The 23,292-nt window shown below is 45.4% G+C and overlaps 1 protein-coding gene across 9 annotated transcripts in view; it reads right to left on the bottom strand.

Moving 5' to 3' along the window:
* Positions 1-2,719: 2,719 nt before the first annotated feature.
* Positions 2,720-23,292, bottom strand: part of TULP4 (TUB like protein 4) — a 228,360-nt gene continuing 207,787 nt past the window's right edge. For all 9 annotated transcript variants that reach the window (XM_057738408.1, XM_057738416.1, XM_057738414.1 and 6 more), the window contains 5 exons: positions 22,666-22,810; positions 20,513-20,606; positions 17,377-17,520; positions 12,420-14,929; positions 2,720-7,491 (listed from right to left, as the gene is read on the bottom strand). In XM_057738408.1, coding sequence (XP_057594391.1) covers positions 7,375-7,491; positions 12,420-14,929; positions 17,377-17,520; positions 20,513-20,606; positions 22,666-22,810 — 3,010 coding nt within the window. In that variant the 3' untranslated portion in view covers positions 2,720-7,374. The remainder of the gene's footprint in view (positions 7,492-12,419; positions 14,930-17,376; positions 17,521-20,512; positions 20,607-22,665; positions 22,811-23,292) is intronic.

The raw sequence follows: 23,292 nt of genomic DNA, 5'->3' as shown, positions 1-23,292 counted from the left end.
CCAGGTTTCCATGATACCAGACATGAAAAGAACAGGATTCAAGGATTAAAGGATTTCTCCTCTTATAACAGGGACTGCACCCACTACTGGGTCAGTGCAAGACTGTGATTGGCAGTGCATGGAGGGCCCTCAAGGTGACATCTGGGGAAGCAGGAAACACTGAGATAATTCATGTGAAAGGAGAAACCACAAGACCGTTTGCATGAGCTAGAGGACAAACTAGCTGTGACCCTTGGATCCCTGCACATAATGGGGAATGGTGTCAGGACTGGCCACTTTTTCCTACTTTGAAGGAGAGTGGGAGTAGGCACGAGGTTCTCTCTGCACCCTGACGGCTGAAGGTACAGGAAATGACTAAGATACCTGGCTTGACTAAGAAAAGGCAACGTGACCCATAGTTTGAGATACTGCTATGCGGCCAGCCTTTATCTTCCAAGCTCCTCCCATTTGGTGGGGGGGGGGGGAGGGGAGGGAGCTATTGTTGCACATGCAGTGAAAATGCTGCATAATCACCGGGCTCAGAAAGTACCCGGAACAGAGCAAGACCTAAACGGCACACGGGCTACCTGAATTTCGAATGAATCCACCGAAGGCACAGACATTTCACATGGCAAAGACAAAAAAGGAAAGTGTGTACACGCTGTCCTGAAGGTGGTGGAGGTTTAATAAAATTCCTCAGGTTTATTTCTCCTTAAGATAAACTTAATTTCTCTGCTATAGTTTTATAATTTTCCACACAGCTTTTTACTTTGCCTCAATAGCAAGGTTTCAAGGAACAAGTCTTGAAACTGCACTGAAAGGTCCCATCCCCGTGCAAGGGAAGCTTCAAGAGAGTGGCTTTCACATCACCTAAAGCACCGAGAACGCATTCCCTACAGAGGGAAGTGATGTGGAAAGCAGGAAACCCAGGAAAGGGAAGGCAGAAGGGATGAGGTGTTAATTATTTTCACACCTGACTCGGTTTCCTGCCGGGGTCCTGCTTCCATGCTGGTGTACCTGCTATCATTTGAAGCTATCATTCTAATAGGAACTTTAAGCAGATTTAAGAAATAAGCCCATTCTTCAGGTGGATGGTTTCACAATCTTCAGTGCACCAAGCAACTGTTTCTAAGATATGCGGAGAAACAAATCGCACACAGACCTGCTCCTTTGTGATGCTTGGGTGAGTAACTGCTCAATCTCTGTCAACTCAAGAAGGAGCTGTCGAGCGAGTGAGCTCACCTGCTGATGGGCGAGGGTGGCCCACCTACACTGCCTCTTTTCACGGGAGATGATTAAGTGTAAGCAGCTCAGAGCTCATTACAGGCAGACCATCACACAACACCAGAGTGAGAAGCTGGCAATAAACTAGGCCTATTCATTAATGTGACCCAGAAATCTCTGATTCTATTTCAGGATCTTCTTTTGTCTATGGAATCCAGGAATCATTTCAACCTCTCAATGCTTCAATTTTCTTCTGAAACGAAAGGAAGGCAAAAGGTATCCACTTGATAATGGAGTTCGGAGATTTAGCTGTGCACACGTGAAAACTGCAATGCAGTCTCCATAAGGTGGTCATTTCTCTTCTACAATGAGTTTTGGGGACCAGGACGTGAGAGCTAAATTGATTCCCTATTCTCTTAATGCTACCAGGAAAAGAATACTGAACACTAGAATAAAAATAGAATGCCTCCTTTTCAAAATAAGTTTGTAGAAGGAAAGGGATTTGCCAAGTTTTCTTACTTTGACAATAAATCACTTCTGGAGACACTAACTCACACTGAGTGACCCCAAAGCTGACCACGGGGCTTGGCTGGTGGAGGAGGCAATCCCACTCCTACACATGGTCCACATGGTCCTCAGCAACAACCAACAGAGCCCGGCTGTTAGGGTCTGGTCCCTTGATTTTGCGGGGAGGCAAAGAGGGGGCTTGTTTCTGATCAGGTCTCCTTGCTACCCGATTTAAGTGATGAAGATACAAGGAATATTAACTTGAAGTTCACAAACTTTCACAATAAAATGAGATATATTTTGATTCTCATACAAAATTCAGATTTGTTAGCTTTGTACGACTATTACTATTTAAAGGACAGATTTATAGTCCTATGATTATTTTAAAATTTAATTAATGATTAGAATTTGTTAGAGATGACAGTGGTTTTTGGTTCTCTTGTCTCCTAAAGCCTGAGTGACAACATGACTATTTTTTAATCTCTGAAAAAACCAAATGGGTGGTTCTGTAAATGCGCCTCCTATAACCACCAGTCCCTGACTCCCTTCCAAGGTCAGAGGGCATTCTAGGGGCGAAGCAAGGAAATGCACTAATTAGTAATAACAAGAATTAACAGTTATATTAGTACTTGTAGTGGAATTGCTCAAAATCTCGTTCTATTAAGTCTGCTACAAGTTACAAAAGAAGGTGTCAATGTATCTAGCACCTCAGATTTTATAGGTGCTATGACAGAAGCACCGTGAATTGGGTCCTCTTTAAAAAAAGCAAGGAAAAACAAAAACAAACACAAACTCAAACCAACTCATCAGGAAAACAGCACGACCTCTGATCTCTCAGGAAAAGCAATGACAATAAAGCTTTCAGGTGTCAGGCAACTGCTGGCAGCAAGCCCGGGACTGGAGGAGTGACTGGTCACGCCAATGGAGAGAGGTGATTTCTTCTCAAAGGACTCAAGACCACATCTGAATTCTGCACACAGGTAACTGATTTTTTGTTTTTGATCTGCAAAATTTTATTAAGCAATAGCTGACAACTCTTACAACTTCAAATCATCAAGAAAGAAATAAGGAGGTTAATCCATCTCAGTAATAAAGACAGAAAATAATTTGGACAAACCACGTCATTTTGAATGCAAACCATTAATGCCTTCTAGAATACCTCCTGCACAATCTAATACACAAAATACATAAGAAGAGAGGAAATAAGGGTGAGCTCATTAGAATGCAAATCAGGAATCTCAACAGATCTTGCTTGGAAAGTAAAACAAAGCAGGATGCTGAGTTAAAAAACAAACAAACCAACGGGAGAGGAATCAGGCGCACGCAACAGCGCGCCACTCCCGAGGCGGGGACAAGAACATGCTGGTGGTCTGGTTTGGTCTGGGACCTGTGCACCTGCTTCGCGCACTTACAGTTAGGGGAAAAAAAAAAGGAAAAAGAAAATGCCAGTAGTAATAAATTCAGAAATTATACCCAAATTTACAGTACCAAAATAATGCATTTATAAACAAATGCAAAAACAATACCCCTTTGGTAAATAATACAGTGCCTTTTTCAGTCAAACGCATAACCCATGCTTTTCTACAACATGAAAAATTTTTTATCTACAATAAACAACGAGATCTTAGAACCCTCCCCCTCCCCTTTAAAAGAACATATAAACAGAAAATATAGGTACAAGTAAAGTTACAAGAAAATTGCACAAGGCCAAAGAAATGAAAACCACAACCCTTCAGAGTTTCATCAGCCATAGAGAAGGAAACACACAGATGGTGAAGAGTTTTGAGTTGTGGACTATGACAAGATCCCAGGAACTCAAACAACATTTGGACACATTCTGTCTCAGCTAACTTTGCTCACAACCACTGACTTGGCCAAACAATAGATGGCCCACACGGGGACACAACGGGGTCCTTTTCAAGAAACCTTCTGAACACAAAGATCGCACAACACTGCAGAGCGCACTCTAGAGCTCAAGCCAGTCTAGGTATATACTCCTTTGTTCTTTTTGCAACCCACTCTTTTGGGCAAGTGGTGACTTATTTTAGGGCTGTTCTCAGGGGTTTCCACCAAGCAAGGCACGCTCATGGGGAGGCTTCTCTGTCTTACCTGGAATTGGTGCTTTTGCATAATTTTATGAGAACAAACATGATTCCACATGCATTTGTTTCTAGAGGTGAACCTTCCAAAGATATTATTTTAAATGCACTGGTTTACATTCAGTAGGTAGCTCATTAATATAGGAAAAAAATATTTCTCTACAAAGGGCAATGTTTTGAAACCTACCTTTCAAGTCTGTAAAATGGAATGACGAAAATGTTACATTTTGGGCCCTCAAGCTGTTCGAGCTGGATGACAGAAGTTTAGAAAATTGTCCAGGCTGTCTTTTCATTTTACAGATGGACAAATGGAGGCCCACAGTCACCCTCCAACTTTGTGGCAGAGCCGGCCTGATCCTGGGGTCTCCTGGCTTTCATCTGTGATGACACATTTCTGCAAGCCCTCGTTGGATGCTCGATATGGAAGCCACAGCCACAGGTGAAACGCACTGCCACGAGAGCGTTGACATTTTCCTGCTTTCTTGGTACTGGTTTTTCTTAGAATGTACATACATTCAATGGGTATACTATACTCAAAGCTGTGCCTTTGGTCTGATGTGGTTAAACCAAATTTAAAATTGGTTTTGTTAATATACCGCTTCCCTCAAAAAGGCATGGATTCTGTATGTTGTTGACTATTTACTGGGCTAATGTTTTTAACTTTAAAGATTCAATGAGGTATCTTAATAGTCATAAGTTGCTATTAATAAACACTAAGTATGTAGAATTCTGCTGCTTAAAGTACTGACTTTGGTAGTATTTAATAAGTTGAGACCAACCAAATGAAAACACTTTTTAAAATAATCAAAAACAGCACCATTAACTGAAAAGACACCGCATTAGACACCTGTTCCTGTCTGACTGGGACATGAGACTCCCCCCTCCTTCAGGCCGGGGCAGCAGAGCTGAGCAGCTGCTGCTCACTCAGAGGCAAACTCCTGCAAAACGTCCGAGACAGAGGCTTCTGTCCCGGCGAGGGGAAGAGGTCTTTGGGGGAGTAGCTAAGAATTTAGTAAGTTTAGTTAATTGTTACAAATACTCACTTTCTCTTCACACGTATTTGTAGTTTTCATTCCAAGGATTTCTCTCTATATTTGCTCTTAAGAAAAGTTCTAAAATGTGGTCTTTATATCTCAAAAACCGGTCAGATCTTTAAGAATTGAAACTTGCTATTATAATTCCCTTTTTTTTTTTTTTGCTACTCTCATTCTCATAAGTCCCATTTCATTTCACCTTTTATTTTCATTAGAAATAAAATTTTCAGCAGAAGGGGAAATAATATTTTAGGATATGTTATCTCAAAGAAATCTTCTCCTTTGTATTGGGTTGCCCAAAAACTTCATTTGGGTTTACAGAAAAACTCAAATGAACTTTTCAGCCAGCCCAATATATAAGTGATACTACAAAAGGAAAAACAGAACGAGTTACTTTTACAGGATTAATAGGAATTTTTCCCAATTAGACAAATTTACAAATTATCCAGCAAAAAAACCTTCTATCATATCCTTTTTATTTCTTGCAGCAAAATATACTGCCACCAAATAAGTCGTTACAAACATACTATTTTGCTAAATAAATAATAAAATGGGCATAACTCACCAGAACATAGTAACAAAATAATTCCTACAAACACTGTTAAAGCAAGATAAATAATTAACTCTTGGACAATAAAACAGGGGAACTGCATTTAAATTATTTAGAAACAGGCTATAATCATTATTGCACAACTGATAATAAACACTGAAACACCATATTAAGCTACAGGAACTCATATAAAATAATTATATAATTCTGAATATGCTGCTAAATTCTTTCTGGAAAAATTTACCCACCAAAGAATCAGGTTCAATATTTTAAAATATAAAATGGGAAGCTCTGATATTAGCTGGGAGATGTCCCTCACCATATTTAAAACTTCACCTGTGTTTCTTCAGGGTCTGGAGGAAATGGTAAGTGATGTCATCTTGCATTGGGCCTGTTTCTTTTCTAATTTTTAAACTAAAACAGAAGACTAAAAATAATTTTTTTTTGAGAATACATTTCTGCAGGATCTTCCACGTGTTTGTTTTCAAACAAAATCCAAATTTAGGACCCTAAACTAGTAGACAGTTCTTGTTCTCCAGCCCTAAATGACATCACAGACATGAGTAACTGAAACTATGAACTGGGTCTTGTTATCAGGGCTGACTATTGCCCAATAAGTCCCCTGAGGAGGGGGAGGTGCGAAAAGATAATCTCTGGATTTTTTGTTGTTATTGTTGCAATTGACAAAGAACAGTCAACCAACTACATTAAGTACTGTAACTTTAATCATGTTCCCCTGGTGGTTTATCTCCTCAGTAAACAGTTTGTATAGTTAATAATTCTTTTTTTCTAGAGAAGCTTGTGGGGCTCTCATCAAAGAGTTGATTATAACTCTATCTTTTCATACCCTGGCAAATCCCTAACATTTTTTTGTTACATTGCTAATCTTTTGGAAAACATCTCTAGTCAACTGCATTTTAATATAGCCCAAAAGAGGATGTCAGCATTTTTTAGAAAGAGCAAGTAAAGAACAGTTATCTAATGGGGAAGATAACGTCTCTGCCACGGTCCAGATTCAACAATGAGAGGGCAGAGGGAGTGAAGCCCGCTGCTCAGCAGCGGGTCTCTGGTGATTTACCACCATAGCCCAGAAAATCGCTACACATACCACACACGGGGATCTTTCTCCCTAAGTCAGTCAGACTGAATGATCGCTAAACCAACGGAATTCTGACGTATTAGGAAATCAGTGGAGGCTGCAATGTAAACATCCTCTGAAGAGGAGCGCAGCCCTTCTACTGCTTCAAGTCACACCACGTGAGCTGCCCGCCTGTACACCTGGCAGGGCATCCTTCCTCCCCCGTCATCCTTTCCCTACCAGCTCATGAGCAAATTGCGTTTATACCTGGGGAAAGCACGCTTGTAAAAAGCCTACTTTTACTAGCCAAACACAGTGCATTTGCCAAAATACCCTTCATTAATCAAGTCCCCTCTGGGGGAATAACATAATATGTGTGAATTAAATGTTGTCCCCCCCAAAAGAACCTGTACCTTCAGGATTTTTTGGTTGTGTTCTCCTTAAGTTTTTTGTCCTACACTAGCGGTGATGTTGGAGGAATAACAAAAGCAAGATGTTATGGAGAATGAAAACAACGCACACTCCTAGTCTAGAAGAACAGCAGGCAAGAAGGCAGTCTACCTTCCTTCTGAAGGGCCCCTTGTCCTGTTGCCAACATAAGCAAACCGAGCAGGACATTCCCACAGTGACCACGCTTCCTAGACACCACCAGGTGCCTCGCACCCTCTGCTTCCAAATACCATTCTCCTGTATTTTACTTCTGTTTAAAAAAAAAAAGAAGAAAAAAAGAAAATAAAGGATAATAAAAACCCAAACAAACAACAACGATAGGTCAGTGCCCTCCCCTGGGCCTGACGGACGTTTCCAGTTTTGCCCTTGTCTTCTGGTCCCCTGGGTACCAGGCCGTGCGGGCTCCTCCAGCATCTGCGATCAGACCTCTTTCTCTTCCCCGCCTCAGGCTCTTCATTTGAGGCGCTGAGTCACGTTGGCCAGGGCAACTGCGAAGGCCTGCACAGCGGAGAAGGGGTACTGGAAATCCAGGATGTACGCATTGCCGTCAATCCTTCCAAACTGCATCACCTGGGGTGGGGCAGTGAAGCAAAGACGTTAGAGGAAAACCTCCGCGAGGCTCCTGATAGAAGCAAACAGCTCGGTCTGTCAGTTTGTTGGAAATAAAGGGATGGAGGAACATGTTAAATCGCGCAAGTGGGGAGACCATGAGCAAAATTCAGAGCGTGGAAAGCTCCTCAAGTCAAGGGAAGTGGTTTCTCCACCAAGGAAACAGAAAGGAGAAAGAAAAAGTAGAGAAAAGAATCTACAGGCTAAATGGCATTTTTGACAGAACTAGAGCAAGAAATCTTACGATTTGTATGGAAACGCAAAAGACCCCGAATAGCCAAAGCAATCTTGAGAAGGAAAAATGGAGTTGGTGGAATCAGGCTTCCTGACTTCAAACTATACTACAAGGATATAGTGATCAAGACAGTATGGTACTGGCACAAAAATAGAAAGGAAGATCAATGGAATAGAATAGAGAACTCAGAAGTAAGCCCAAACACATATGGGCACCTTATCTTTGACAAAGGAGGCACGAGTATACAATGGAAAAAAGACAGCCTCTTCAATAAGTGGTGCTGGGAAAATTGGACAGCAACATGTAAAAGAATGAAATTAGAACACTTCCTAACACCATACACAAAAATAAACTCCAAATGGATTAAAGACCTACATGTAAGGCCAGACACTATCAAACTCCTAGAGGAAAACATAGGCAGAACACTCTATGACATCCATCAAAGCAACATCCTTTTTGACCCACCTCCTAGAATCATGGAAATAAAATCAAGAATAAACAAATGGGACCTCATGAAACTTAAAAGCTTTTGCACAGCAAAAGAAACCATAAACAAGACTAAAAGGCAACCCTCAGAATGGGAAAAAATAATTGCCTATGAAACAACGGACAAAGGATTAACCTCCAAAATATACAAGCAGCTCATGCAGCTTCATACCAAAAAAGCAAATAACCCAATCCACAAATGGGCAGAAGACCTAAATAGACATTTCTCCAAAGAAGACATACAGATGGCCAACACACACATGAAAAGATGCTCAACATCACTCATTATCAGAGAAATGCAAGTCAAAGCCACAATGAGGTATCACCTCACACCGATCAGAATGGCCATCATCACAAAGTCTGGAAACAACAAATGTTGGAGAGGGTGTGGAGAAAAGGGAACTCTCCTGCACTGTTGGTGGGACTGTAAGTTGGTACAGCCACTATGGAAAACAATTTGGAGGTTCCTTAAAAAACTACAAATAGAACTACCATATGATCCAGTCATCCCACTCCTGGGCATATACCCAAAGAAAACCATAATCCCAAAAGAAACTTGTACCATCATGTTTATTGCAGCACTCTTTACAATAGCCAGGACATGGAAGCAACCTAAATGCCCATCAACAAATGAATGGATACAGAAGATGTGGCATATATATACAATGGAATATTACTCAGCTATAAAAAGGGATGAGATGGAGCTATATGTAATGAGGTGGATAGAACTACAATCTGTCATACAGAGTGAAGTAAGTCAGAAAGAGAAGGACAAATACTGTATGCTAACTCACATATACGGAATCTAAAAATGGTACTGATGAACTCAGTGACAAGAACAAGGAAGCAGATACAGAGAATGGACTGGAGAACTCGAGGTATGGGAGGGGGCGGGGGGTGAAGGGGAAACTGAGAAGAAGCGAGAGGGTAGCACAGACATATATATACTACCAAGTGTAAAATAGTCAGTGGGAAGTTGTTGTATAACAAAGGGAGTCCAACTCGAGGATGGAAGATGCCTTAGAGGACTGGGGCAGGGAGGGTGGGGGAGACTCGAGGGGGGGGCGTCAAGGAAGGGAGGGAATATGGGGATATGTGTATAAAAACAGTTGATTGAACCTGGTGTACCCCCCCCCCCCAAAAAAAATAAAATAAGATAAAATTAAAAAAAAAAAAAATCTACAGGCTAAAAGAGGCTTAAGAGAATTATCACCTGTGACTGTCAGTTGTCACTGTTCAGGGAGGAATGGAGAGAGCACATCTGGTCCCCCTCGAGCACCACCTCCTAAGCCTGCTTTCCTGTCACCCCAGTGCTTACCAGGACCACATTATATTATTATGTGACGTTATGTATATTGGGCTGGCTAAAAGTTTCATTCAGTTTTTTCCGTAAGATGGCTCTAGTAGCACTTAGTTGTCTTTAATGTCATTCAAAAAAATTTTGTTAGACTGTATGTGATAGCTTTCATTTCAGGGTGCATTTAAAAAAAAAGACATCAAAATTGGTGAATTTTTGTGTAGTCATTTATATATTGAAGATGGAAGAAAAAGCAACATTTTCAGCATACTATGCTTTATTATTTCAAGAAAGGTAAAAACGCAACTGAAACACAAAAAAAGATTTGTGCAGTGTATGGAGAAGGTGCTGAGAGTGACTGAATGTGTCAAAAGTGGTTTTCGACATTTTGTGCTGGAGATTTCTCGCTGGATGATGCTCCACGGTCGGATAGACCAGTTGAAGTTGATAGCGATCAAATCGAGACATTAACTGAGAACCATCAATATAACACACACGGGAGACAGCTGACATACTCACAATATTCAAATCAAGCACTGAAAATCATTTGCACCAGCTTGGTTACGTTCATCAGTTTGATGTTTGGGTTCCACATAAGTTAAGCGAAAAAAACCTTCTTGACTGTATTTCCACATGTGATTCTCTACTTAAATGTAATAGGAAACTGTTCTATTTTATGTGTTGGGTTTTTTTTTTTTTTTTTTTTTTTTTTTTTGCTGAGCACAGGCTTTCTTTAGTTGCGGTGAGTGGGGGCTACTCTTCATTGTGGTGCGCAGGTTCCTCATTGCCGTGGCTTCCCCTGTTGCGGAGCATGGGCTCTAGGCGCGTGGGTTCAGTAGTTGCAGCATGTGGGCTCAATAGTCGTGGCTCACAGGCTCTAAAGTGCAGGCTCAATAGCTGTGGCGCACAGGCTTAGCTGCTCCGCGGCATGTGGGATCTTCCTGGAACAGGGATCAAACCCATCTCCCAGCATTGGCAAGCGGATTCTTAACCACTGCGCCAGCTAGGAAGCCCGAAACTGTTCTATTTTTAAAACAAATTGTGATGTGCGATGAAAAGTGGATACCGTACAATAATGTGGAATGGAAGAGATTGTGGGGCAAGCGAAATGAACCACCACCAATCACACCACAGGCCGGTCTTCCTCCAAAGAAGGTCACGTTGTGTATATGGTAGGGTTGGAAGGGAGTCCTCTATTATGAGCTCCTTCTGGAAAACCAAATGATTAATTCCAATAAGTACTGCTCCCAGTTAGACCAACTGAAAGCAGCACTCAATGAAAAGCATCTAGAATTAGTCAAAAGAAAGCATGTAATTGTCCATCAGGATAATGCAAGACCACATGTTTATCTGATGACCAGGCAAAAACTGTTACAGCTTGGCTGGGAAGTTCTGATTCTCGTGAATCCACCGTATTCACCAGACATTGCACCTTTGGATTTCCATTTATTTTGGTCTTTACAAAATTCTCTTAATGCAAAAAATTTCAATGCCCTGGAAGACTGTAAAAGGCACCTGCAACAGTTCTTTGCTCAAAAAGATAAAAAGTTTTGGGAAGACAGAATTATGAAGTTGCCTGAAAAATGACAGAAGGTAGTGGAACAAAAGGGTGAACATGCTGTTCAATAAACTTCTTGGTGAAAATGAAAAATGTGTCTTTTATTTTTACTCAAAAACTGAAGGCACTTTTTGGCAACCCAATATTTAATTGTTTATGGTCTTTCTTCCATTTCTGTAAACTCCATGTGGACAGGGACCTTTCTCTGTCTTCCTCAGTGCTCTGACTTCAGCACTCCGAACAGGGGTTCCCAAACTCTCTGTGAAGGGCTGATGACAAACATTTTAGACTTTGTAGGTCACACGGACTGTGCCACAACTACTGAACCACTGTTGCAGGGCAAAAGCAGTGTAGACAGTACCGATGTGATGGACGTGGCTGTGTTTCAATAAAACTTTATTTATAAAAAGAGGCTGCAGACTGGATGGGTCTCTGGGCCATAATTTGCCAAGTCCTGGCCGAGAGGATTGCCAGGCATATAGCACGTGCTCAGTAAACATTTACTGAGAGAATTGATGATGATATTTAAACATGAGTGGTGGTGGAGAAGGGCAGTCCCAGAACAACAGCTACGCTGTGGGACCACAGCAACAATTCCAGGTTGGGGCAGGAAGAACTGACAAATGACGCAACGTGCTCAAGTGTACCAAGAGGAGATTTACGTTCTGCCGGAGAATCGGGGAAGGACTTAATAATAGAAACACTGAGAAATAAGCAAACAAAAACTGGATAATTACTACGTCAAGGGTAGAAAACCTACACAATAAAAAAGGAGCAGTAATTAAACCATAATACATGGCTCAGGCAGGAGTCCTATTTAGTGGCACAACGAGGGTACCAATGACTACTGATTTACCTGAGAAAAGGGGGAAGAGAAAGTACACGTGTTGTGGGGGCTGGGGTAAAGAAAATGAACCCTCACGCTGCTCATAAAGAAATCAGTACATGATGCCCCCAAGTGAAAAATCAAGAGATAGAAGTAGGAATGTGTTCTTTACAAATACGGTGGCAAAAACCAGAAAAAGCACACAGAGCTGGAAGAGTGGGCCTCCGGAGAGCTATTTTCCTCACAGGTCTCTTAGAACCATTTGACTTCGAAAAATCATGATACGCATTACTTTGAGAAATAAAGAAAAGACAGCAACTGGCACGCTGAAAATTACAAGCCTGACCGGCCCCACCTAAGAGACATCAGCCGTGTCCCACATTTCCCATCTGGCCTTCTGAAAAATGCTCCTCACAGGCCAAAGTCCAGAAACCTCTCAGGACCAGAAAGTCGCATTCCAGCCACACCCCAGCACAGGGCTTCTTACCTGCCGCCCCTCCAGCTCAATCTGGAAGTTCTTTGCCGACTCCTGGGTCACCCGCCCCCCGAAGTCCAGCTGGTACACCTGGGTGGCCTCGTTCCAGAGCGGCTGCTTGTTGGCCATGACATACACGAAGCCCTGGCTGCCCAGCCGCCCATCCTCCTTCTCGCTGGCTTTCCTGCACTTGAAGTCCTCCAGCTCGCTGGCTGCCCTCAGGCTCCTCTTGCTCTTCCAGCCCTTCTTGCTGCCCTGGCTCTGGTTCATCAGCTCATCCCCGCTGATGAACAGCTCCGGCTCGCTCTCTGAGCTGTCCTGGAACTCATTTGTCTTATTCAGCTTCTTCGACTTCAGCTGGTCTTTCTGACTCTTCACTTTCTTCTTCTCTCTCCCCAGGCGGGGACTGGAGATCAGGGAATTAAAGTCACTCAGAGTCCGAGCCTCCTTCTTCACTTTGCCCTCAGTGATGGCCTGAACGTTCCCCTCCTCTGCCCGGCTGTCCAGCCGCTTCCGGTTCTTCTTTCCAAATTTCTCTGTCCGCTGGGGGACTGGGCTCTCCGTCAGGGAGAGAACTTCCTGGAAGTTGTCTGCGGTCTCGACCATCACCTCTGTACCCAGGTGGCTTTGGAGGTCAGTAGGCGGCGGGGACACAAGGGGCTTCTCCACCACCAAGTGAGCCTTGGGGGGGAGAGTGCCCTGAGGGTTCTGCACGGGCGGGCACGCGCTGTAGGAATTCCAGGGGTGCAAGGCGATAGGTGGCAACTGTAAACTCGAGCAGGCGCTGCTTCCGGGATACATGGGGGGCAGGGTGCAGTAGGAGAGGCTGGGCGGGTAGGCCGGCTGAAGAACCACCGCCGACTCCTGTTGTGCAAACTGTGCTGGGGCCAGGGCATCTTTCGGGGAGCAGGGAGCCTGCACCCCCGGCAAAGGGGAGGTGTTATAGCCTCCCGGATACGGCACTCCCATCCCATAGCCTGTCTGGAAAGGGGCAGTCGGGCTGGTGGGAGACTTGGGGGAGACGAAGGGCCCTCGGGACACGTCCAGGTGCTGGCTCTGACCGACCATCAGAGGAGACAGTTTCAGGGGGTTGGGCACCGCGGTCTGTGCTGTCCTTTCCTGAGGAACCCACACGTCCTCCCCCAGCACGGGGTCCCACTGGTAGGGGGGCGGCCGTTTCACGGCCACAGCGGCTTCGCTCAGCGCGGGATGCCTCAGCGGCTTCTCGGGCGGACAGTGCTGGGCCAGCGCCTCGTCCTCGGTGAAGGCCGAGTTGACGTAGTCGGCGCGTTCGCGGGCGCCGTCGGCCGCGCTCAGGAGGCTGTAGGACGACTGGGAGGTCAGCGGGGAGGCGCTGGCCGCGTGCGCCAGGCCGGCGCCCGGCTGCGTCCCCACGCCCGGCTCGGGCCTCCCCGCCGCGCCCGCGCCGCTGCACTGGCTGCAGGTGTACAGGGTGGGCGGGGGCCGCGCCGGGAACTGCGCCGCGCCCTTGGGTTTGGGCGGGTGCGGCGGCGGCCGTGGGGGCTCGGCCAGCTGCGCCGCCTTGAGCGCCGCCTCGCGGTTGTTCCTGCGCAGCGTGGCGTGGATGAGGCCGCCGTCCGGCCTCTGCCCCGCGCCCCGGCCGGGGCCCATCGGGCCGGCGATGTCAGGGTAGGGGGGCGGGTCCCCCGGGGGGATGGAGTAGCGCGGGACCGTCAGGCGGTTCAGGGTGGCGCTGGTGCAGGGCTGCGGGAGCTTCTTCTCGGTGGCGGTGAGCCTTAGCGTGGCCGAGCTGCCCGGGCCCGGGAGCGTGTAGGTGTTCTGGGAGCAGAGCATCCGCGTTCGGGGCCGGCACACCTCCTCCACGTTGCCGCTGCTGTCGAAGGTGGTGATCCTCTCGTAGCCCAGGGGCGGCTGGTAGTGCGCCGCTGCCGTGGGGTATGGAGAGAAGTCGCCCTTCTTCAAGCACGTGTCCACTGGAGGCTGCGGGGGCGGCAGCGGGGGCGGCGGCGCCGCTGTGGTGGGGGCGGCGGGGATGGTTCCTGGGTAGGGGGGTGGGGGGTTCATCTTTGCCACCTGGACCTCCTGGGGGGCACTGAACACCACCGCGTCTCCCTCGGTGGCCAACTGTGGCACTGGCCGCAGGGCCTTGGCTGGCTTCTGCAGGTGCTCGTGGTCTCGGTCCCCGTGGTCCAGTACGGACAGCTGGATGGCCCCCTGTGCTGGCGGCGGCAGGGACAGCTGAGGGGGGTTGGGGATGAGGCGACTCATCTCCACGCCTCCGAAGATCACCTGGCCAGGACTGGAGTAGCGGCTGGACACGGGGTATTGGGTGGCACTGTCGCTTGTGTGCTCGGCTGCACCCACGGCTGTGGTCTGATTGGTCAGGACGTCCAGCTGCACATTCTGGTTGGCCAGCAGGGACTGCACCAGCCCGATGCTCTGCGTGGGGGACATGGCTTGCGCCGAACTGTGAATGGGTGCGATGGGGATATTCACGGTACAAGGTGGGTTGTTCTCTGGCACACCAGATGCTCCTGTCACTGAAAGGAAATTAGAAAGATGAACTGCTTACAAAACACTGCCATGAAACTGGGTTAGAATAAGCAACATGTCTCAACTCATCCAGTTCTTCTGCATACAAAATGCAGTCGCTACAGAAGAAGGTGTGTTTGCTTAGGGAAAGCTGGACAGTTCACACAAGTTACACGAAACTTCAGTTTCTGGAAGGACACACAGGTCATCCTGATGGGTTCTTCTGGGCAGCCTGCAGTTGTCCATAAGCTATGGGCACTGCCAGAGCTTTTCAGTAAACACTTTCAAATCTTTTGAATTTGGTACCATGTACCGGAGTGGCACCATGGCAAATAACTGTTTAAAGATGCTGTGTACTCAAGATATTCATAAAATGGCCCACACTTTTGTGCAAGAAGAGGGCACTGGTAGAGTATGAAACTCCACTGAGGACTCCATGCCTAGGCTTCTGAGTAGATTTATCCAGGATTACGGACTGGTTAGTGTGGGAAAGTCATGCAGCACATGTCCCTGCCAGGTCTGAAATTTGTACATAAATTAAGTTTCTGTAAATAGAACCAAGTGAAATGAAGTAGAGAAACCAATGAAAAGACTCCTCTAGCAAATCTGCACATGAGGGGAAGGGTCATTTCCTAAGTTTATCTGCTTTTTTAGCATTTCAAATGGTATGTGAGTTAAGCCCCACTGAATAAACCCTGTAAATATATCCTATTTGTACACAGTGAGGATTTAAGAGAGTGTGCATTTGCGAGATGATCTGCAGACCACATGCAAGTGCTCAGAGCCACTGTCTGAACTGCCCCCATCTTGAAGTGTTCACCAAGCATGGCAAGCTGGCTCATCTGGACCTGTAAGTGCTGTGTGGCAGCTAGAATCTGAGCAGGAAATAGAATTTAACAGGCTAATTTCAGAGGCTGGCTGACCTTTCAACAGAACTTCAGAATGAAGCCAGCTGATGTATGAAAAGCTAAGCCTGCCCGCAGTGCCTCTAACAGACTGTCCCCTTCCCTGGAGACCTCTAGTGAGATGTGACTATCTCCTGGCTGCACAAATCTGGGCCCCTTCTCAAGTTTTCTGCTATTCCCATTCAGCTTCCTCTTGAGTTCTCTCTTCTGTATGGAATACTGACGGCAGGCGTCTTCCCCGCTAAAGGAGAGTCTCTGTGAGCATTGAGTTTAAGCCCTGAGACCAAATGTTCCATTCTCCCCAGGGAACCACAGATTACGACCACAGCTGAGCATTAGAGCTCTATCAGTCACATTCTGGAAGAACGGAGGGAGATAAGGAGAAACTGTAAAAGATACTCCTAGATCCAAGGCTGTGAACTAGCAGGTTGTGGGCTACAAGCTCAAGGGGTGCAGCCTCACCAAACTACAGCCTAATACGGCTGCAAGACCTTGCGCATCAGGACTGTGCGAGTCTAGCACATCTGCTCCACCCACCAGGAGGTGGCCACTGTCAGAAAGCACAGTCATTCTGTAGGTAAAAACCTGGGCTGAGAGAAGGCGGATGATTCCTCCATGTTCAGACCCTGAGTTGGGATCAGCGTCCCCTCCCATCCCATGGCGAGACTAGAGCCCCTCTGTTCGAGAATAACCAGGTACAGGAGAAGTCAGTGGCCCATGCAGCATTCCTCTGGCTCAGAAATCAGGATTTCAGAACCTTGCTTGGTTGTAAGTAGAGGAATCTCTGTACTTATAAAATTGTTGCAGGTAGACTTTTCTTGAGAAGAGTCACAGATAAATAATTAGGAGACTAATCAGAAGTCATTCTATTAATCAAAACAGGACCCCCTGACTAGAAAGCACTAAAATGAATGCAAGATGACACAGGTATTTCAAAATTTGTAAACTGGGATTTAAAAACCTTGTACCAGATTTTATTTTTAACTCAGACAACGTTTCTATGCATGGAGACCCGCACTGCACTTAAGAGAGAGATGTTGACATGCACAGGTTTTCCGCCCTGGAGATGGGGCAGGTTTCAGAAACCAAGCTTTGTGGGCATAGGGTCATCTGAGTGATGTCATTCTCTAAGCAGGGACTGAGAGAATCAGGGCTGGCCTAGGATCTGTGAGACTGGGATTTGGTTCTGATTTCTGAGTCCTGATTGGTCACGTTAACTTCTCTCTATCCAGGAACATGACTAGGAGGATTACCGTGAGGATTAAACGAGAGGGTAGAAGTGCTCTGGGAACACGAGGTGTCACAGCCACCTCAATCGTCCTTGCTCTGGTAGTCCTCTCCTCTCCAACCAGTGACAGTATGAGACCTTTCTCCTGTGACACCTCACACACCTTCCAACCTTACTGAGGAAGTTATACCTTTTCCAAACCGAGGCAGCAGGCACAGACTGACATGCTGTAATCCTCAACTACTACCACTCTGTCCCCGCACACGACCCAGTAAGAGAGGGTGTTGGCTCGTTACAAACCAGCTGACACTTGTGAACACACCTGGCAAATCATCTTCATCTTCACTGAAAACATTCGGGTTGAAGACTGGTAAATTAACATAGTCCATGGAAATCTTCCGAACCTCCGGGAGATAGATGGTCATCTGCCGCGGCTGGAGATGCAGGAGGCTGGTTTTATAGATTACTGGCGGGGACGAGGAGGAAAGCACAGTCAATAGAGACATGGCAGAGGACAACCAAGGCACCAGCAGAGTCCCTCACGGGAAGAGAAATGGGGCTGCGGTGGCCCTGCCCTCAGAAGACAGATCTGTGCGGGCGGGGCCAAGAGCCTGAGGGCAGCTCTGCAGCTCCCCGGGCACACGACCCGCCACCCGACACAGTGTGGAGTCAGTACCAACAAATTCCTGGTGTAGCCCAGCCACTGTGCCAGTGGTTTGTCTATAGAACCACACATTCTAAATGTTAAAAATTTAAATTCTTTTTTTGGAGTGAGCTGGGTATGATAGATATATTTTTTAAAAAATCTCATTTGCAACCAGAAGGGTAATTCAGAGAAAATAGTTGTGATAACCAGACTGCTAAGCTCAGGGGAATCTCAGGCAATTGAGGAGCTGTTTGAAAGCAACTGTGAGATAAGGGGTGACATGAATCAGGTATGAATAAAACGCTGCTTTTATTCAGGACTGAATTCCTGTCTTACTGACTTTAAATTTCATGATCAGGATAGAGACTTATGGGAACTTCCACATGCTTTCTCTAAATGCTAAGGTTTACTTTGATTAATGGGGGCATTTAAGAGAAGGCCTAGACCACCACTAAAATATTTAGAGACAAAATAAGTTAAAAAAATATTGAATCTGAATTTAAGTTTCACGGTAGATTAAAATCAGGATGAAATTGCCCCGTCAACTTTATCTTTATAATGTTTCCTGTGAGATATGTAGAGGTTCTTTAATTATTACTATTTTACGTTTTGTGTTAAGATAAGCCAAATCCTATCTCCACAGCTGTCAACTCCAACAGCCCGGTGACTGACTGGCTGGCAGCCCAAGGTGCAGCAGGCTTTCATTTTTGAAGCACCTTTGTAAGGTGGATGTTTGGACTGGCATGGGCTAAGATGACTTTTCTAACCCAGTAGTCGTTACAGCTCTTTTTCATGTGTTCATCTCCCTTGCCCACAAAACAGAATATGAATTTCGGCTTAAAAACTCTGGATGGCTGCATATAGCTTAAGAATTAATGCACTGAAGTACTATTCTTTGTCATTTGGATCGACAAAGAGAAACAAAATTAAAAGTCTCAGGAGGAATTAAAAAAATAACATCAGTTGCCTTCAGAGGGGGAAAAAAAACTAGGTGGCTGGGGGTGAGGACGAGAGAGTTTTAAATCTTTTGAATTTATTCCATGTTTTTAAAATTAGGAAATGTAAAAAATTAAAAATTAAAAATTTCATAGGCCAGATCATTCTAATAAAAGGAAACAAATTATTACCCAATTATCCAATATAAAGTAACCAACAGCACTTGCTTTTTTTTTTTCATAACCACAGGCCAGACCATACAGACCTCTTGCTTTCCATCCACACTGGTAAGCTTACCAGCTTATTTAATAGGGTGCCCCTATGTAATATACCTTATAAAGCCCAAGAGTTAATTTCTTCCCTCTAGTAGAATCAAATGGAAAATTCTCTTCACCTGTCATATAGTATTAGCTAAAACCCCCTTTTTAAAAATTTTAGGCCAATGATTAGGAGAGTGATGCCACCACAGTCATACAGAAGGAGTCTTGGGGACGCAAATCCTCATGCTGCAGCAGCATGGGCCTCACAGGCCCTTACAGGCCCTCCCGTCTGAAGGTCTCGTTGGTCACGTGTGGATCTACTCAACGTCCGAGAAATAAGGGCAGAATGCACAGATCCAGTAAGTGAATTCTCTCTTTCATGCCTTTTTCCAGTGTTGCTCGTCGGCAGATGGCTAAGTCCTCGGCTTCCTGACGTGGGGATGATCACAGCGCTCACACGGAGGCATCAGAATCCCCGCGTGCACCCGTAGTGCACTGCTCAATTACTGAAGGACAGGCTTTTGCGGTCTTCAGAGGGGGCCCAGGTTGTGGACAATATCCTAAGAGATTTCTTTGCATTATGTACAGGGATAGCCTATTCTTATTTCCTAGGTCAGTTTTATGTTTTACCTTTATTCCTCTTCTTTAAGCTGAGAAACCTCAAAATGAAAAATCCACCTGCAGCACTACTTAATAAGCCTCTGAAGATACATACATACCAATATATCTTTTAATGTCTGCTTTGCAGGAATTATTTATTTTTAAGGATCTGTGTTTGAGACAGCTCTAATAAGCAGATTCAGAATTTAAAAAAAATTTTTTTAGTAGGTTACACAAAGCACATTCAAGATAGGGCCACCAGCCACAGGCTGGCCAAGCTGGCCTTCCGGAGAGGTGTGTGCATGTTAAATGATCAGACCAGCCCACGGTGGGGTGACAATACAGCTGCTCAGCCCACACAGGGCTGTGCCATCAGGACGAAGCCGTTTTAAAAAGGACCTTCTGTCATTTCCCTCCCTCAGTGTCCCCGAGTCAACGTGACACATTAGCGCTGCTCACTTGAGTCAGGTACAGAGGAGGATGCACACTCTGGGCTCTTGCCCAGCTCTGGCCTCCCTTGGTTCCATTTTCCCCGATGTCTCAAGCTTCCAACAGGCAGGATGTTTCTCTGGTGCTTAGAAATGAAATCTATAAAGATCTACCACTAAGAACTGTACTAACGGTCAGCCAACTTGTTCTTGTGGCCTCTAATGCTCTCTTCTCGACTTTCTTCAGAAGTTTCTTCTGTCTCAAGAACCTGAAGACACTGGTACCAAATTCTGCCCACAGTAAAAGGCCAGAAATCAAAATAACCAGAAACCTATCAGAGCTTTTGGCTATTTCTGTCATTTTTTATCAGTCAGGGCTTGTAGAAAAAAATGAAAGCACCACTGGCAAAAAAAAAAAAATTTGAGCAATAATTCTAAGTTTTACAAAATCATGGTGGCTAGAATCAAACTTTGGAGGTAAAATACATGCTAATCTTTTGGTGTTGTAAGAGCTTATTTTTCACTTTAGGCTACTGGAGGTCGAAACTGATTTCTGAGTCTGAGTTCCAATTGGGACGCAGTGCTTACCTGCACCCAGGTTGGTTGGCAGGAAGGCAGCCAAGCCCACAATCTTAAATTTGGTTCCCCAGATATTAGATGTGACCTGAGCAAGGTAGTTGTGCTGTGGGGGAAAAAAGGGAAGAAAAATCACAATTTCCATATTTTCTATCAATCACTTAAGGAGTAAGAATGTTAACATTTTTTGCCTAAAAAGTCGCTGGTGGGCATAGACCGAAATATTCATTCTCTATATCATCCTACCGTTTTTAAGACGAGACGCTGACGACAGCACGTCAGGCCCTGTTTTTAAATGGTGGCTCACGGGCTGTGATTCTCGGATCAGGGAGTGAGGGGTGGATGTGTCCCAGCGTGTCCATGTGTGGGTGGGTTAGAAAGGTCACAAAAGTGATTGGGGCACATTTTTCTTCACCTCTCCTTTTGCCTTGGTCACTGAACTATTATACAAGGGTACCATGCTCTGACTCCATTCTCAGCCTTGATATTTCTCCCAGAAATATCAGCTGCACTGATAACAGTACGTCCTGAGACCAGCCAACTATCTCTTTTTTCATTCAATTAAATTACAAGAAATTTAAAAAGTTATCACTATGCCCAAACTACACATATGTGTAGGGTGTGCGTGTGCGTGCGCACGTGCGCATGTGCAAGGGCAATAAGAAAGATGACTGAACTCTCGCTCCTCAGGAAAAGGGAGCCCCCAACACCGCTGGTAGAAATGTAAACTGGTGCAGCCACTGTGGGAAACAGTATGGAGGGTCCTCAAAAAACTAAAAATAGAACTACCATATGATTCAGCAATTCCATTTCTGGGCATTGTTCTGAAAATAAAACCCCCAAAACACTAATTTGAAAAGATATGTGCACCCCAGTGTTCATAGCAGTAGTATTTAAAATATCCAAGACATGGAGGCAACCTAATTACCCATCAATAGATGAATGGATAAAGAAGCTGTGGTACACACACACACACACACACACACACACACACACACACACACACACACACACACACTGGAATATTACTCAGCCATAAAACAGAATGAAATCCTGCCATCTGTAACAACATGGATAGACCTAGAGGATACATGGTAAGTGATAAGTCAGACAGAAAAAGACAAATACTGTATGATTTCACTTACATGTGGACTGTAAAAAACAAAATGAAGGAACAGATATAACAAAACAGAAACAGACTCATGGAGAACAAACAGGTGGTTACCAGAGGGGAGGGTGGGGGGATGAGTGAAATCGGTGAGAGAGATTAAGAGGTACAATGCCAGTTACAAAATAACTAAGTCACAGGGATGAAATGTACAGCATGGAGAATACAGTCAATAATATTGCAGTAACTTTGTATGGTGACAGATGGGAACTAGACTTATCATAGTGACCATTTTGAAATGTACAAAAATATCAAATCACTGTGTTGGATACCTGGAACTAAGGTAGTGTTGTAGGTCAGTTACACTTAAAAAAACCTACACATACATTCTCTCTCTCTTTCTCTCTCACTTATAACCCAAAGGAGGAGATCATGCTTGTAATTATTTGCACACAGGGAGTCACTGAGAAATGTTATAAGGGAGTTATAAACAAGATGCTTTGGGATTATTGTGGCTGAGCCAGGGCAGGAAGGCTTCGGGATGGAGGTGAAGTCATACCTGGGAGCATGAAGGCAGAAACAAGGGGGAGGTGATGAGAGGGTGGGCCCGTTGACGGAGACGCAGGCAGAACAAAGGCACAAAGGAGGGAAGAGGCCAGTCAACATTGAGGCTGCAGCCCCTGGGGTGAGGGGTTCCAGGAGGGAGACAGGCAGGCCAGACTGTGGGGCTGCGGTCAGGGCTGGGCTCCTGCAGACACTGGAAGTCACTGAGGGGTCAGGAGGGCTTGAGGGAGCTGAGGTGTACATGAGGATATGTCTCAAGCAGAGCTGCCTGGGAGAGGGTTCTCATGGCAGCAGAAGGGATACCCAAGGTGGGAGGGAGGTCCAGCGGGATGAGGAGGTGGCAGGGCGCCGAGGGAGGCAACCAGGGCTCTGGCCACGGCGCCTGGGTCTGGAATTGCCATCCAGGCATGTCCCAGGCATGGAGGCAGTCCCAAGCGCTCAGCCGCTACCATGCACGCATGAGGCAATAGGGGCAGCGAGGCGCAGATGGTACCTGAGTGATGTCTTCAAAGGGAAACTCCCTCCGTGTCAGGCTGGGTGAGCCGATGGACGGCTTGCGCATGGGCAGGCGAGGAGATCGAGATATCTCCTGAGCAGCACGCGGCAGCTTGGGGGACTTCCGAGCCTCAATGTTGATCCTGCGGAGACGAGGCCCCGGGGTCAGGCACCTATCCGCGCTCCCAGACCCTCCTCACTTTCTAGCAGCCCCGGTGTATGTCACATTCTCAGGGGCTGGGCCCTTAATTTAATCAAGTCCCTCCCACCTGCTTTTGCCTATGAACATGAGGAAAGGACAGTATCATATATCGAATAGTATACATTTAAAAATATACTGCAATTAGATCAAGCCATTCATTCGTAAGGAACCCCTGAGAATTAAATTTTACCTTCTACTGACTAACTGTATGTTTAGAAATGCCTTCTACTGGGGGTTTACAAAATTAGTTCCCGGGGAAAATAGTGGGTGGGAAGAGTTATTTCTCACCTTAAGGCCACAATGATTTCACAATTCCTAATACATGTATGGATTTCAACACTTACCTAGCATTTCACCACCTGCAAAATTTAAATCAGTAGATCTAAAATTTTTCTTCAGTTCCTGTGTTTATGACACGGGGGA

The sequence above is a fragment of the Hippopotamus amphibius genome, chromosome 6, assembly GCF_030028045.1.
Source record: "Hippopotamus amphibius kiboko isolate mHipAmp2 chromosome 6, mHipAmp2.hap2, whole genome shotgun sequence".
NCBI classification, from domain to species: Eukaryota; Metazoa; Chordata; class Mammalia; order Artiodactyla; family Hippopotamidae; genus Hippopotamus; species Hippopotamus amphibius.
This window is presented reverse-complemented; position numbering and strand designations above follow the sequence as displayed.